Here is a 16,750-nt window from a genome sequence, read left to right as displayed (position 1 = left end):
TTCATTCACGGAAAGCTGACAAGAATTTAAATCACAAATAATACAAAAGGCAAATTAAGAGAATTCCTTAAGGTTTCTCAGGATTCAATAGAATTATTAAATTATTTTAATTAATTAAAAAAATTATTCAAAACCCTTGGAATAATGGATTTGCATGGGCCCTATTTTTTGAAATATTAATTAATTAATTAAATGAAATAAATAAAATATTACAAAATAATTGTCTCTACATTAAAAATTCAACGAAACAACTGGCTTTTTTGAGAGTAAATTTTAAATTTGTCCTTTTCTTGATTTCTGATTAATATTCTTAAAATGGAGAAAATAATTTTTATTTTCAAATTTTCTTTAGTTTTTCATATTCATTTTGTAGCGTTTCCGAAACAGGCCCTTTTTGGAAATGTTTGGGATTTGGCGCGGAGAAGAGTTTGAATAATTTTCGCTTCTCCCTTGGCTGCTGAGCAAAGTGTCATTAGGTGCATAGTGACAGTGCAGTTATAAATGATGCAGTCTCTTGCAGGATTATCGGCCTGTCACCCTGCTCAAATATATATCACACGCCTCAGCCTCAGCCGTCGCCTTTGCCTCCGTCGCCGCCGCGCAAACAAACTCCTTCTGCTCGTGAAAGAGTTCAAGACATTATTTATTACGCCCGCCCGCCCGCCCTCGCTCGCCTCCAGTAAAAAATAAGCCTGAATTTGCCAGTCACACTCATCGATTTATTTCGTCTCTCTTTTTTTTTTAAATAAAATAAAAATTTCGCCTGTTTCAGGAACCATCCTTGCCCAGCAGTGAGTCCTCGAAAGCCTTAGTGGAGAATTGTCGACTGATTAAGAATTTATTCAAGATTTGTTTTAGCGTTTAGTTTAAAAAAAAGTTGCAACAAGCGGAATCCTGAGGACCGCCTTTTGTTTTTATCTCCAACACGTCTCTGAGGAAGAAAATAATATAGGCATGAAATATGGAGACGTGTGAATTGTTTTTAAAAGGGTATAAAGTCTTAAAACATTTCTATGAGAAATGAATTTCCCGTCACTTTGTAAAAGTGGCCACACTAAATGATGCATTTAACACGTGAATTACGAACCTACGCTGTACCTTCAATGTTAATGGCAAATTAAATGTGTAAAAAATGTTTGCAATTAATTAATTCATCGTGTAAAAGCAAGTTTTCTATGATAAATAGAATATGGAATTTCTGGACTTTAAAAAAAAAATATTCAATCCATTGAAATAAAGTTTCCATCACTGAGATTTTTGTATTTGTTTCTGGCGCGATGCAAATTGTTGGAGAAAGACGGGGGATTTGTTTCTGCCTGCAGCTGAGAAATGGGCGCACTCGGCCCTGCGTATAGGTTTGGCCATTACGCGCTCATAGTGTGTGTGTCTGTCTGTCTGTCTTGGCGCTGCAAAAAAGTCGCAGATACAAATAGCCGGTCATCAAGCAGTGGCCCATCAGCAGCCCCCATGTCTGCAGCTCTCGCTGATGCTCCGTCCGTGTGTCCGTCCGTAAAAGAGGGAAAACATCTTTTGCTGATGCGTGCACTTTCAAAAGAACGCACGAAATCTCTCATCAGATCAAATCGACCGTTGCTATAAAATATAAAATTCATTTTAAATCTATAAATTAAATTCATTTCTTTTTTTATGTAATGGAATTGGAAAAATTATACAATAATAATCTTTTAAATTTATTTATAACTTAGAATTTTAATTAATATCAATTTGTTAAAGATTGCTGATTTGAAAGCAAACCTGCAACTGAATTTTTTTAACCAAAAAAAAAACATTATTTTGTTTTAATTTTATTAATTATTTAAAAAATCTATTGTAAAATAATACAAATTAATGTTAAATTTTTAATCTTTGGTCACTGCGGATTTCATCGATGTCATCGCATCCTTTGAAGCACTTGAAGAGGAATTTTTGTGAGAGAAACGAAATGCGAAGAACAAAACATGAGATGATAATATTTGGTTTCCTGTCTCACAAACAAACACACACAGAGCGCAGCGAACAAAAGGGGCAATTAATTTGATGAATTTTTGATCGCATGATTTGGCCGAAAATCTCTCCTCTCGAAACCGACGCGAAAGATCAAAGATTGGAGCCGCTTTATAAGCAGATCAGCAGGAATGTCTGCGCGTCGGTCGCTCCAAGTCAACTGCAAAAGACAAGGTCTGCACCGGCCGCACTACATAAATTCATCCCGCGGCGAATGTATTGACGCTAATTCAATGATCTCAACAAAAAGCGAAACGCGAGCCGCCGACACTGCGCTCCGCGATCCCCATTGTATTTTAATACGCAAATTAGCCGCGACACCACCGTCAATCCACGCACACACACACTTGCCTCGCTCAAAACAAATTCACAATCTCATGATCCACAAACAAATAAATCAGGCCAAAATAAATAAAAAAATTTGCAAAATATTTCAACTTTTCTTTCACCATTTAATTTTATAAATAAACAGATGTAATCAAACGTGGATTGCATAATTTAATTGTAATAATTAATAAAATAATTTTTTAACAACTTCAAACCAAACCAATATTCAGATGTGAAATTTCATATTTTGAATTATTTTTTTTCTATTTTATTCATTTTGAAAAACAATCCAAGCCGAAGGAGATTCACATCGGATGCTAATTGCTCATAACATAAACATAAATTATTCAAAACTCTTTTTAATCCAAAAAACCTGTGTCGATTCGTGATCTAATCGCGCCATTTGATTCGGATAAAATTATTTATAAAGCTAGACAACCAAACACAAGTAAAACGTTTTTAAATGTTGAACCTTTTCGCTATTTAAATAGAAGTTTTGACTAATTTTTATATTATTAAAAACAATTAATGAAAGTTTCAGAAACCAAAAAACGAAATCAATCCATATTTGGCGGCAATGCTTTTAAACAGAGGTTTTGTTTTGTTTTGTTGGTACGAGTAGCCCCGCCCCCCGCCCAGGTGGCAATTAGGCTGATTTCAAGGCTGATTTGATTCCGCGCAATCCGCCGGCTTCTGATCACGGAGCACATGGCCGGTCGAAACTCGAAATCCGGTCAAAATGACCAGATCGAAATTGAATCCGGTGTTCGGACGTTGCGAAGTTGATTTGAAAGATTTTTCCGCCAGAAAATGCTGTCGCCGGGCAATGTTTTGAAAAGAAGATTTAGCCTGAAAACGACCCTCTCATCGAAGGAATGAATGCACAGAGATTCACAATACGTGAGAGAAAAACGTGAACTACACCCTGATGCCTTTATTTTTACGCGTTTATGTAACTGGAATCAATCAGGGTTGCGTTTGGATCTGAAATAATTTTGCAAACACGAAGCTGACGAGGCTAAATGAACAAGTTTTTGCAGGAAATCTCAGAACCTGGGATCAGCCTGCGTCGGATTATCGGAAATGATTCCCGAAGGAAGAGGCTGCGCACGTGAAAGGCGAGGAAGGGTCGAGCCGACCCTTTTCTTCAGGGATGCCAGGGTGCGGCAGTCGAAGGGCACAAGTGGCCGACCTGCGAAGCAACGCAGGCTCACGTTGACCTCGTTTGGAGGTTCAAGTCACTGGACACCCTGACTTCGGCCCTCAAACCTTATTGAAGCTCAAAGGTAAAAACAATCCACATATTAAATTGATTCACACCTTCATTGATTTGTAATTTTCAACACAAATTGCTACTCTGATCTGTTAATTTATTATTTAAGTCAACTTGAATTTCAGACTCAGTCGGTGGCATCGCTCAGGAGGAAGGAAGGATAAGTTTGCAATTTGCAACTTTTTGCAGACGGACATCGATCAAACCTCGTCAGCAACAAGCACCCTGGCCAAAACCAGCCACCTTCAAGAAGGTCAGTTCTTTTCTCTTTTGCTGAACGATAAGTTTTCAGAGGATTTGACCAAATTGACCAATTGCTTGGTTTTCATTTTAACGAAAATGGAATTACAAAGATTAGTCTTTGTACTGAATTAAATGCTAGTGGCGTTAAAATTCAGTTTAGAGCAATACCTTTTAAAACCAGTAAAACCTAATTGAAAACTAACATTAATTGAACCTTGCGGACTAAATTGCGGAAATTAACAAACAACAAAATTGATGCTGTTGATTGATATGCAAATCAAGTGAATTTTTTAAAACACTTTTTACACTTATTAAAAACAACTTAATTATTTTTATTTTAATTGTACAAATAATATATTTTAATCTTTCAATATTTTTACCTAACAAAATTTAAAATAATCATTTTCGATCCAAAATTTAAGTTGCACTAAAATGTTTGAATACAAAATTTTAGAAAATTTTAATACTTAAAAAGAAAATTAAATTCTTGGTTAGTGTTGACAATTTTTTCCATAGAACATCTTTAGTTGATTGAGAATTAAATTCCACGTAAAAGGCGTTTTAGTCAAAAGTACAAATTTAAATCTTTAGTTGAGATTCCAAAATTAATGATTTCAAAAAGAAAACTAAAATTGACTCGCATTTCTAATGCTTTTGATTTACAAGCAAAACTCTGCGTTTAAATGTCTGAAACAGACAAATGTTGCGATTGCAGCAACGCGATATTGTAAATTGTTTCTCTCTCTTGGCGAGGAACACGAGCAGGTGTGCGTAATAATAACAACTGCACAGACAGAGAGAATAAGTCGAGCAACCACGCCCTCGGCAAAAAGCATCCGAGTCTGGAAATTACAATCTAATAAAAGTAAATTTGATGCAGAGCCCGAGGGTCCAGCGCGGCTTATTGATTTTACGCTCAATTCCAATTTGCATGAAAATTTATGCTAATTAAATGCGTATTACGTTCAAAACGTTCCTTTCTCGATAAAACATTGTTTCAAAATTTGCAATACTTGGTGAAAGTCATGAATTCATGAGTAATTTCATAATTTTAATCTCCCATAAAAGGAGTTCAAAAATTTATTCAATTTTATAAATCATTTTAATTTTAATATCTGATTCTTTTGTGCACTTTTTTGACTCTATAGAAATTAATTTTCAGAAGAAAACAGATTTCATAAAAAATATTTGAGGAGACGAGTAAACTTTGTTGGCCTATTTTGCATTTAATCTCTCAATCGCAATGAACAAATCGTGTCCGAGCATCGTTGCCACGAGGCACTTGGGAGAGAAAGATGCATTAATTAAGCATCTCGGCATAAAATCGACTGCTCGAGTGAAATTGTAAATCGCCCTTAGCCGCTTGTTAATTTCAAATCAAAATGCGCGCTGCCGATAATAAAATGTTTACGGCCATTTGAATTGCTATTTGAAATTCTCCTCGAGATGACGAATCGCATAACAAGCAGAAAAAGAAATAAAACGGAGAGCGAGTGAAAAGGAATTATTATTATTACTTCATATTCTTCGTTTATTGCTAAGCAGGAAAAAAGGACAGTCTCTGCTGGTTTTTTGGAGTGGTAAATATATCTGGAAAGAAAAGAATATTATCTACAATCTACAAGAAAGGATTAGAAAAAAATTGTGCGGACTGTGTTTTGGTAAAATATATATTAATAATTTGGAAAATTTGATAAAAAATTTGTTCAAACGTTTTACGAAAATGGATTTTCCGGCCAGGGTAATTGTTTTACAAGAAAAAGTTTCAATCAAAAGTTGAAGGAAATCTAATTCTGCACATCTTAGTATTTACTATTTTCTATTAGAAAGGAAAGAACGATCAAAAACATGGTTTCCTACAAATTTTTGCTCATGGCAAAAATTCTTGCCTAGTACTCCCAAAATCGTCTTACAATTATAGGATAATGAATCATGTCAAAGCCTTAAAATTTTTGTTGGAAAAAATAAAAACTAGACTCTTTTTTTTTAAATTTAATAACTAATTTTAATAAGTTTTAAACAATGAATTTATAATCTTATTTAACTTCTCATCTTTCACGAGAAGAATTGCATTATTAAGATGAATCTACTTAAGCTGAAAGATGTGGAGCGATGTGAAGGTGTAACGGAGACACAATAATAGGCTTCTCTGTTGAGTGATTGTTGGAAAAAAAAGCACGCGTTGCAGCGCGCAGGACTCCTTTCTTCCGATAACGAGGCTCATGTGGTGTGCGACGGATGCGTTTTTTGGCCGCAGACGAGCGCATCACGCATTAGCTCGATCTGCAGGTCACGCTCAAGCTTTCAAACAATCCGTTTCCAATTAATCGTGAGTGCATTCGACGCGATGATCTGTTTGGATTCCTTCCTTTTTTTTTTAAACCAACAAAACTTTTCACTAGTGAGAAATAATTAAAACCAATTAAATTTATCCCTTTTTTACTCTCATTCTAAGTAAGTTTTGAACCTGTCTGAATATTAAAAAGTTTTTAAAAAAATGATAAATGATAATTTATGAACTAAATTTAAATTATCAATTGATCAGTAAATTTGTCATAGAATTCACATAGAACAAGAAATAATTTTTTTTATGATTATGCACCGAGTAAATAAAAATTTATTGCTATCAAATTCATTCATTTTGTTTTTATGAATTTCAAGGTGATTGACAAAAAAAGTAACGCACGCTGGCACTGTCCATGCGCGAATGTCTCAGCGAGACGAGTTTGTATTTCGGCAACAGACCCTTTCGAGAATAGAGAAATGACTTTTCAGACTCCAATTTAAACTCGTCCAGTGTCATTTGCAGGTCCAGTTTTTCATTTGTCTCGCACCACCTTTCCTCCTCGTTTTGATCAGTGAAAGTTTCGCCGTAATAGTTGTCAAAACTTGAACCTTTTGAACGAGTTGATTTATAAATTATAAAGTTAATTTTTATATGAAAAAACCGTTCATGAAATCGTAAATGTGCTGAAAATCGGGGTAATCGAGTGAAATGGGAAGTCTCATTCCTAAAGAACAGCAGAAGCCAAACGCCTCTGGGTATTTCTATTAAAATATAATTTTAAAAAAATATCAAATTTAAAAAAAAAATCTTACATGGTGCAATTTCCACTCAGATTTGTACCATTTTCGGCCATCAGAATCCAAAACATTTTGTCCACCTTCGGGTGCTTAAAAAAAATCATTACTTGCAGCAAGTTTTAAATTAATTAATTAAACTCTTACTAATTCCATGTTCGTTGAGCATATTTATTCTAGTAATCTGAAAAAAAGGATTAAATTTCCAAGATTATTTTATCCCCTCACATTTGGTTTACATTCCAGGCTATTTTTAAGCGAACAAGTTCTCTTCTCACGAATTTCTATCGGAGCCATTCTCTTTACAAATTTTTTAGATTATTTTCCAAATTTATGTCCATTAATTTATACCATAGACGCGTGAGTCCTAAAACTGACAACATTTTTTTTAATCAGCTTTGGTGCCAGTTTTTCTAAACATTTGTAAATGTTATAAACTCCTGTGCAGTCGTCGTTTGGATCTGGAAATTATTTTCTTAATAAAATTATTCTGAAAATTGACCCAAAAAATACCACTAAAGCGTTTGCATGCGATTAGCGTGTTTTTGCCAACTTTCTGCACTTCACCGTCGTCGTCGAGTTTATCAAGAAGCTTGATTAAATTGCCATCTTGCACGGTTCCGTTGATCACCTTTTTTTTCACAGATGAAGTTTTAATTGGAGTTGATTACAAAATGCAAATACCAATCCTAAGTTGTCGCCAATGCATTTAATGAAGCACTGCAATAAAATTGGAAAAAGTTTATTTAATATTTAGGGAAAAATCAAACTTTAAGTCACTTTCATGTTGTAAGTGTGTGGCTCGGAGCTACCGAGTTTGTCCTCTTCATCTGGAGTCATAAAATTAATGGTTTTTATTGTTTTTCATTGTTTGAGAGATCGCAAAATTTTGAGTTTATGTTGTGAAAACACGAAGTAAAGATTTCAAACTGTTTGCATCAAAATATTTGCAAGAAAACATATAACATGGGAAAACATATTATGAGACAATTGAGATATTGTCAGTTTTCTCATGAAACTTGAGCTTTTGGTCATTGGTGTCGCTACGATCGCACAGCGCCAAGACAAAATCAGCGATCTCAGCGCCACCAGTGACCAAAAGCTCAAGTTTTTTGATAATTGTAACGACAAACATCACCAGAGTCCGTCTATAACGATCCAAAGTTAAAATGAAATTTTATTTGAAAAGACCCGGTAAATTATGATTAAAATGTAAGATTCATTCACATTTTCAACGAAATGATTAAAAAAGAATCTGAAATACTATTTCCTAACTAATACCATTGGTCAAGCCAACCAAATCTGCGCATTCCTTTTCCACAGCTTTCACAGAGTTTCCTGATTGGCGAACCTATTCATTTTTATTAAGAATTGAAATTCTTTTGTTTGTAATAAAAATTAACTTCGCAAACGAAACGTTTCTTTAAATTGCAATCGGCCGTTTGCAGCGTCGTCGAATCGACTTCAGGGTTCATTTTGACGGTCACGCAACGACCCCTGTCAGTGTTGGGCTCGTTCGGCGCCCAAAGCACTTCGCGTTTCAAAAACGGCCGGTCGACGGAGCACCAGCGGAAGTTGCCCTCACACCCCACGTCACTTCCCGAAGTCCAAAACTCGTCGTTGATGTCCGGATAATCTTTTGCCAACTTCGAAAGGCCTTTTCTTTTGGCCGCCGTTTTTATTGACAGCAATTTGGTGCCGAGAGCGCAACACTTGTCAAAAGCGTCTTCATACGAGGACTGGATTTTTTTTTCAAATCAAGTCAAATTTAATTAAAATTTAACTGCTCACCGATTCTGAAGAAAACAAGAAGTATCTGTTGAATAGGGAAATCCACTTGCCATATTTGTACCTGTCTTGGAATTTTTATTTAATTTATTATTAGAGAATTATTTATTAAAAAAAAGATAAATACTTTCTACGATTGAGTCATTTTTCGTGTTGAATTTGAACAGATCTTCCTAGTAATTGTATTTTTCTTAGAAAAATGAAAAAAAGATTTATATTTATTACATCTCGATTGCACTCTTGGGCGCTGCAATTAGCTTTGCATTTGTTTTGCTCTCCCTTCAAGCAAATTAATTTTTATTTTTTAACATCAAAGTGAAATTTTGTTACCAGCAAATCGTCAAGATTCCTGTCAATCGATTCGCACGCCAACCGGACGTTTTTGCTCGTGCAATTCGTGTTTGTGAGGGCCAAAGTTCCGCCGTCAACAATGGCGCGCAGGCACACGTCACTGTCGCTCTTTTCCACTTGCGACAGCATTTCGTCCTCGATCGCAACCGGACTGTCTTTGGTGCACCACAACCAATTGTTGAAGATTGGGCTTTTGAACCCGCCCACCCAATATCGAGCGTAATTTGCGTCCCTCTTCAATTCTATCCGGCAATTAAAATCAAATAAAAATGGCAGGATTCACAAAATCCAGGTTCACTTCTCGCGTAGCGTCTCTCGAGGCACGAAAATTCGTCGTTGGTGTCAAAAATGATCGGCTGCATTCCCAGAGAGCAGCAAAGCCGCCAGTTTTCAAACCAATCCAATCCCTTTTATTGATTTATTAATTAATTAATTAATTTTGACTATGTCGAATTAATAACACTTTAATTTTTCCAAACAAGTAGGTTTTTCCGCAAACTTGGGTAAATGTTCCGTATTTATTTGGATCTGTTGGAATAATTTATTTTACAATTCCTTAAAAGTACAAAATTTAAAATGAAACGCACTCAATACTTTTCCTGCAGCGTCGATATACGTTGACTAAAAATTATAAGTTTTTAAATTTTGTAAAGCAAATTTTTATATAATATATTCTTACGTTTGGAAAGCACGAGTCAAAACACTGGAAAGTTATCTGAAATATATAAGTATTAAAATTACTGAAGTTTCAAATAATTATTTATTAAATCTGACAGCTTCGTCTGGAGCGTCTTCTGCAAAATTATAAACAGTGAATTTTGTTATTTATACTTTTTAAATTTATTTTTTACCTTCAAGCATTGCCAGGAGCATTTCATTGGAAATCGTGGACGGTTTTTTGGTTGAGCTCCTCAGTTTGAATCTGGCCCGCTTTTTGATGGAGGATTTAGGCGCCTTCAGGTCTCTCCTTTGTGAATTTTGGCGAAACTCGCCCTGGCGTAGGAAAATTTTCATCACATCGCGCGATATTCTTTCAAAATTTCTCTCCATTTCACTGAAAACCTGAACACAATTAAATGTATCAATTGGAGACAAAATTCGGTACCACAATTGCAGATGTTGCCAAAACCATCACATAAATGAGCAGCGAAAAACGCTCCATGACTTGAGCGGGTTTAGAGTTCAATGATGTGCAATCGAGAGCATTTGAGTAGTTTTTAATTTGAAGCGGAAGACAAATCAACGTCAGCAAATTTGATTGATTGATCCTGCAATTATTTTGCTAATCACTGAAATTGATGTCATCGCTTCCCTGGAAATGTAGCAAAAATGAATGAATAAATTAAAATCATAATTATTTATATCAATTAAATTGAAATAATTAATAGGAAACAGCAGAAAAAAACTTTAAAATAAATAAACAGATCACTTTTGTGTGTGTGTGTGTGTTTTTTTTTTTAAATTTATTATTTTATAATTTTGCAGCTTTGTCAGAAAAGTTTTATTAATAAAAAATAACACAAACTTTACTACAGAAGTAAAAGCTTGGTCGATCAATATAATAAAGTTTGGTAATTCCCATGATGATAGTAATCGAGTTATTTTATTTGGGGGGAACGCAAAACGCCTCAGGCTGCGAAGTGCGTGGAACGAAAGCTCGCTCGGCTCTCCTGTGCGCGGACAATTAATTCAGTAGTGTGTGTGTATTTATTTATCTTTCCATCATCGCGGCAGCAAATAATAAAATTTGAATAATAACAACGCGATAAGAACATGACCACCTCCAGAGCGAGTGAATATTGAAAACGCTTGGCTCTGGTGAATTTGATTTCGAATGCGCGATTTCGGCTCTAAACTGGCCCCAGGGCTTTCATGCGAATTTCCATCGACAATATTGACGTAGGAAAATCTGTAAGTAAAAGTTGGTAAGAATTACAAAAATAGTAATATTTTCAGCATAATAAATTTTTATTTTAAAATTTTTAAAGAGATTTATCAGATTTGATAATAATGAACTTGCAAATTTAAAACTTTGCTAATTTTTAAAAAAAGAACTGATCAATTCTGGAAGTTACAAATTTATTTTTGAAAAAAATTCCTCCTTCTCGATTCTTGTATCATTTATAAATATCCGTCTCCGTTTTTGTTCTGAAATTAATCAAACTAATTGAAAACGCATTTAGTTTTTCTCCTTGTTTGGTTTCGCTCGCGAGTTGGTGCCAAAATGACCCAGATAGAGGAGGCGTTAAGCCAGCGTTCGGGGGCGAACAACCCTTGCTGCCTGAAGGAGAGATTGCGAGCGAGAGGGATGAAGATGCACAAAAAAGCTTCCCTTGTTCGTTATATCATGACGGGGCGAGCGAGCAGAGAGCGGGCGAGGTACAAAAAACTTGGATCCATACTGGGCGCGCGATTTTTTGTGCTTTCAAGGGGATCGAACATTATCTTGCGCGCGAGCCATCCAGATTAAACCCCGAGTTTCAAAATTTCGCCTAAAAGAGAGAATTTTTTTTCTTCCTCTTTTGCGCGCCGCCTTTGTTCTTTTTCTCGAGAATCAAATTCTTTCTTTAACGGGACCAGGAATTTTGCTCCTCTTTGTCGCGCGAGCACCCGAAATCTATTCCGAGGAGACAATGCGACGCGCGCGCTGGACATAATTAAAATGCCAGCGGTACCTGGAAATCTATCAGATGCTCTCTCAAGAAGTCACTGCGAAATCAACCAGTTTTGAGCCAGCGACATGCTTTGCACTTCAATGCGCTCATTCTTGCCAAAAGCAATCGCCAACTCTTCAACTTCAAACCGATAATTATCAGTTTCAATTTAATTATAAGAAGGACGATGTCAAAAGTTAACTTTTTTGAAAAAATCTTATGAATTTGATATATTAAAATTTTTGTCACATTGAGTTTTTATAATAAAATAATCAAGATAATTAATTTTGAACGCAATCTTTTAATTAAAAATTGAATTTCTTAGTTAATTTTTTTTTAGAAATTTGACCAAAAGATGATTAATTAAAAAGTATAATTACAAATTCATTAGTATTTTTCATTTGAACCATCAAAATTTGAAAAATTTCAGAATCCAATTTCTGCTGACTTCTTTTTAAACAATCTCTCAATTATCTCTGCTGAAATTGGAGTGCAATTCTCTCTCACCGAGTTTCTCCCAGGGTTTAACAACTTAATTTCTTTCTTCTTGGAAATTGCGGCGTCCGTTTTGTCGTGTAAAAGTTAATGGACAGTTGGCGTGTCCACTCACCCGCGCACACGGGCCCTTCTCTCTTGTTCAACTTTTTAATTTGCATTCGATTGGAAAAAATGGATTTTCTTTGACCACATTCTTACGTGTGCTGCGGGCCAAGCAGAGCGTATCGCGCAAACAATCCAGGCCGCGCCGCACTAACCCAGCCAAAAAACGCACCCAATTTCTAATCGGCAACCTCGAAAAATTGGAAATGGACCGACGTGACAAAGACGGTGGGAAAATCCTCCCATCTGATTGATTGACACTCAAGACAAGCTACTTATTGCTGGTTTAAAGTCATGTTGATGAAAATTTATATATTCAGAATCATAATTCAAATTGTAAATTTGTGAGATTCAAATTAACTATTTAAAAATACAAGAGAGTGACTTTTTCTAATTTTCTACATAATTTCATTACAAAATGCAATTTTCCAGAGTCTTTTGTCTTCTTCAAAATCCGGAATCGTATAAAATTTAAAACTTTTAACTGATTTTTACGTAAATAGGTTAAATTTTAAACATTTCTTTTTTTAGTAATTGACATTTTTCCACAATTATTGTGTTTCCCAGTTGTTATTTTTTTTTTAATCACGAAATGAAGATTTAACCAAAATTCACACGCATTATTTTGCTGACAAAATGTGAGTAACGACAAATAAATGACTGCAAATTATAAAAGTTTTTGTTTTCGCCCGAGATTATCCACAACACACATCGGCTTGTAAAAATTACTTAAAATGTTGTTCAACAGCTTCTCTTTATAATGCATACTTTGAGGAAAAAAAGAAGAAGCGAGTGAGTCTGTTAATTGCCAAAAGCAGCGGTCGCAGCAAAAAAATCTGGAATAATTGTGTGTCCACGGCAGAGAAGCGTAATTAAGTTGATAATAATTCAGGCAGGTAAATTGGCCTCGTCTGCAGAATCGTTCGCTTAAACAAACAAAACAATTAGCTTTTTTCTCAGCAACCGCAATTAGGGCGAATGAAAAAATAAAAGAGTAAAAGACAAGTCAGAGTGTCAAAAGTGAAATTTGTAATCAACTGAAAGGGCAGCTGAGCTTTTTTGCTTGATGGGTGAAAGAAAAGTGCTTCTGAATACGAGAAAGGAAAAACTATTTATTTCAATTAGTTAATTGGCTTATTTAAAAACTTGTAATTGTTTCCAAATGGAGTCATTATTCAATTTTTTGCTAGAAATCGTTTGGATTTAAAAGTTTTTTTTTTGCAATGTATAGCGAAAGTCCTGATTATTGTTAAATTCTCCTGAAATATTTGGAAAAAAATGAAGTTTTTGACATTTTAATTTAATTTGTCACATAATTTTTACACCTTCTTTTCTTTGCATTTTCTGAAGTTAATTTTAGCTTCGACTTTTAGAACTGAAATTTTAGCTGTAAAACTTAGCTAATTAAGGAATTATGTTGCATAATTTTACCAGTCTTGTTGCAAAAATGGCAAAAGCACCGTTTAGAGATTTTTGCTTACTTAAAACTTTTCCAAAGTGATATCTGTCATTTTTCCACTCAAATTATAAAAACTAAATTTGTCACTTTCCCAATTGAAGTCAATTTCGCGATAATTTGCTTAATTGCTTTTTTAGAGGAAATCGGTGTTTGTTGATTGCAATAATGAATTGAGTATAAGTGCAATTTCGGCTAAAGGGAGGTTTTTGCGGGGCGCAGGAGGCATGCGTGTGCCGAAAGGGTTGGGGGTGCGTGCGAAGGGGCTGGTCCGGCGAAGGCAGGCGCATGACGCTGGGGCGGCGCTCGTGGCCAGAAGTGCCGCGAGACGCGCAAGAAATCTCATTTCGCACGTGGGGTTCGCCGCCTGCTGACGCGCGATCGCTCCTCGCTCTGCTCTCCACTCCACCAAAAACCAACGCACACCGCGTTCCTCCACTCTCGGCCTCAAAGGTACAGTCAATTTATTCTTATTTTTCTAAAAAATAGATTTTTTTTCTTTAAATTTTTCAGTTTTTATTTAAATTTTTGTAATTAAAATAAAATGTGTTGAATATCATGAATAAATAGAATTTTATCTGTGATGAATGTGGGGAAAAAAGTGGCAAAATATGGTGCGAGTGTTGTGGTGACGTCACCGCTCATAAATATACAATGCATCTTTCTTGGCGCGCCTACAAAAAAGATGCATTTTTTTTTTGTGTTCGGCGCTCCGTCTCGAGGGGAGATTACATATCAATAGCAAAAACGCGCCCACGACTTTTTATTGCATTTAGTGTATTGTTGACTAAGGCCAGGGTTTTGATTCATATATATGTGAATGAAAGCGGCGACTTTCGGCACAATAAAAACGCTCCGTGGCGAATCCTGCAGCATTCATAAGTGCTGGCCCCGGCGATTCTCGCCACTTGCTCCAAAATGCACAACTCGACACAATTTTCTTTTAAGTAGAATTATTTGAGCTGTTAAAATAATTTAAAAAAATTTAATCTTGATAACTGTAGAAGAATAAAAAAAATTTTAAACATAAATTTTATAATTTCGTACTTTATATATTTAAAATTCTAAATTATTCTCCTTTGCTTCTGAAAATAGTTATATTTTGATTAAAAATCCTTATACAAATTTCTTGATTTTGGGTTGGAAATCTCAGTTATTCACATTTTATTAAAATTGAAAACATCTTTTTTGCTTCAATGCTGTAGTGCAATTTCTTCTTTCACCAAACTTTGTGGGTCCAGAAAATAGATTTATTGTTATAATTTTTAATTTAATTTAGCAACATTGGTTTTTATGACAACCGTGCGTCTTAGAATGATTGTATCTTTTCAAACCTTAAATTAGTGTAGTTGCAAAATAAAAATTAATTAAGAATCAATATTGGTTCAGCAGGGACAAAAATTACACAATTAACCAAAGGATTGAATCTTTTGGTGATTCAGAAAATTGATTTTCTAATTAAAAATCCCCATAAAAAGATCTATATTCTGCCTTTAAAATTCTCGAATATTCTCAGATAATTAAACATTGCGACATCCTTTTTACGCCAATGTGAGTGAAATTTCTTCTTTCACCAAAAAATCGTTGAAAGAAAAATTTGGCTCGGTTTGTGAAATAGTTTGTTTCTTTACAACAAAGCAAATTTGTCAAACCCTGCAAATTGTTCAAAATTTATTCAAAATTCAGATAAAATTTAACTTCGGGAATATTGGCGTTTCACACTAGTTTTTCTTAATCTTTTCGCCCAATTTTCCCATTCTTTATTGAAAAGATTGAAATATAAAAATCATATTCCATTTGCAATCTGCTTGAATTTGAGCATTCATTTCCATCTTTCGAAAGGGATCTTTGGTGTAAAAATTTATAGTAAATCCACTTTTGAATGTGGTGCGGCCGCGGGTGATTGAACATGAAAGAAAGGGTGATGTTTGGAGATTGATAGCGTGGACAATGGCTTGGAATTAGTCGCGGCTGCGCTGACCTTCACACCTCTCCCATTATTATTTATCCTCGGAGGCATCAAACCCTTTTTCCCGCCGCCGCCGCCGCCGCCGCCGCCGCCGCCGCGCATTATCGAGTACTCGAGTTTTTTTGGTCCGCGCCTAAATCATCTCTCTCGGCCGATCGAGCAGCTTTTTGTACAAACACGGGTAGCACCGAATCTTCTGCTTCTCTTTCGCGGCGCGTTACGGTTCAAGGACTCGTCCAAAATCATCATTACTGACCAGAGTGTCTAGTTCAGTGTAATATTCACGCTATAATCCTGATGTATGGCACTGAAGCTTAATTAAATTTACATTATTTACGCTGCTACTTATTTCACGCAGAATCGGCCATTCAAGCGCGCGCGGCCTTCTTTGTCTCTCCACTTTTTGCTGCAATCATAATTAACTGGCTCCGTATTATTTGCAAGTGCAGCCAAATTACACCTGAAAAAATTACCAACCGAAAGAGCAGTAGCAATTTTCAAGCCTTAATGATTTAATACCAACTCATGATGCCACTGCGGTCCAAGATATTAAAGGAATTCCTAATTTTAATTATTAATATCTTACAAAGCTCTGTTATTATTAAATTTTGACAATACATGCAGAGATTACAAAATCTGGAAGAAAACTGGATTCGTATTTACTTAAGAGGTAAATAATTAAAAATTATTTAGACCTAATATTTCTAATCCTTAGTTTTATGACATAATAAATGAAATCAAAATTACTAAAAAATCCAAATACTTTAATGTGACGCTATTAATTCCAAAAAGATAATTTAATTTTTCTTACTTAAATTAATTTTAAAACTTTTTAAATTGGATTTTAAAATTTGAAGCTAAATTTCAAATCAAAAATTGCGTCAGAACTAATTTTATTCAGTTTCTCTTTGTCTGAATTTTTGGAATCAGTCAATTTGTCATGGATCATTAGTTTGCGCTGCTTTTGCACAAAAGTTCGGCGTGTTTTTTTTTCTCTCAGCGTG

The 16,750-nt window shown here is 35.1% G+C and overlaps 4 protein-coding genes across 7 annotated transcripts in view; 2 read left to right on the top strand and 2 right to left on the bottom strand.

Annotated features, from left to right (window-relative positions):
- The window catches only part of LOC132196062 (ubiquitin carboxyl-terminal hydrolase 48-like), a 46,254-nt gene extending 45,000 nt beyond the window's left edge, over nucleotides 1-1,254 (top strand). The window contains exon 21 of the mRNA XM_059618452.1: nucleotides 773-1,254. Coding sequence (XP_059474435.1) covers nucleotides 773-795 — 23 coding nt within the window. The 3' untranslated portion in view covers nucleotides 796-1,254. The remainder of the gene's footprint in view (nucleotides 1-772) is intronic.
- Nucleotides 1,255-2,994: 1,740 nt separating this feature from the next.
- Nucleotides 2,995-16,750, top strand: part of LOC132196263 (zinc finger protein rotund-like) — a 128,716-nt gene continuing 114,960 nt past the window's right edge. For 2 of the 4 annotated variants that reach the window (XM_059618790.1, XM_059618784.1), the window contains exons 1-3: nucleotides 2,995-3,231; nucleotides 3,372-3,617; nucleotides 3,730-3,857. The gene's annotated coding sequence lies outside the window, so the exon portion shown is untranslated. Of the gene's footprint in view, nucleotides 3,232-3,371; nucleotides 3,618-3,729; nucleotides 3,858-14,130; nucleotides 14,231-16,750 lie in introns of those variants that run through there. The other 2 variants (XM_059618788.1, XM_059618787.1) reach the window with 2 other exon arrangements.
- LOC132196162 (uncharacterized) lies at nucleotides 6,504-9,429 on the bottom strand. Its single transcript, XM_059618628.1, has 15 exons — nucleotides 9,366-9,429; nucleotides 9,047-9,309; nucleotides 8,844-8,889; nucleotides 8,720-8,784; nucleotides 8,332-8,667; nucleotides 8,210-8,279; nucleotides 7,709-7,758; nucleotides 7,613-7,648; nucleotides 7,442-7,559; nucleotides 7,280-7,389; nucleotides 7,157-7,228; nucleotides 7,076-7,112; nucleotides 6,947-7,020; nucleotides 6,796-6,895; nucleotides 6,504-6,742 (listed from the first exon to the last, which is right to left on the bottom strand). Exons 1-15 carry the CDS (start codon nucleotides 9,427-9,429, stop codon nucleotides 6,504-6,506), a joined length of 1,680 nt encoding a protein of 559 aa, XP_059474611.1.
- Nucleotides 9,732-13,169, bottom strand: LOC132196266 (uncharacterized). Its single transcript, XM_059618799.1, has 4 exons — nucleotides 13,090-13,169; nucleotides 10,173-10,379; nucleotides 9,919-10,129; nucleotides 9,732-9,861 (listed from the first exon to the last, which is right to left on the bottom strand). Exons 2-4 carry the CDS (start codon nucleotides 10,227-10,229, stop codon nucleotides 9,824-9,826), a joined length of 306 nt encoding a protein of 101 aa, XP_059474782.1. The 5' UTR covers nucleotides 10,230-10,379; nucleotides 13,090-13,169; the 3' UTR covers nucleotides 9,732-9,823.

Source organism: Neocloeon triangulifer, unplaced genomic scaffold (assembly GCF_031216515.1).
Source record: "Neocloeon triangulifer isolate White Clay Creek 2 clone unplaced genomic scaffold, ASM3121651v1 ptg000011l, whole genome shotgun sequence".
Classification (NCBI taxonomy): domain Eukaryota; kingdom Metazoa; phylum Arthropoda; class Insecta; order Ephemeroptera; family Baetidae; genus Neocloeon; species Neocloeon triangulifer.
This window is presented reverse-complemented; position numbering and strand designations above follow the sequence as displayed.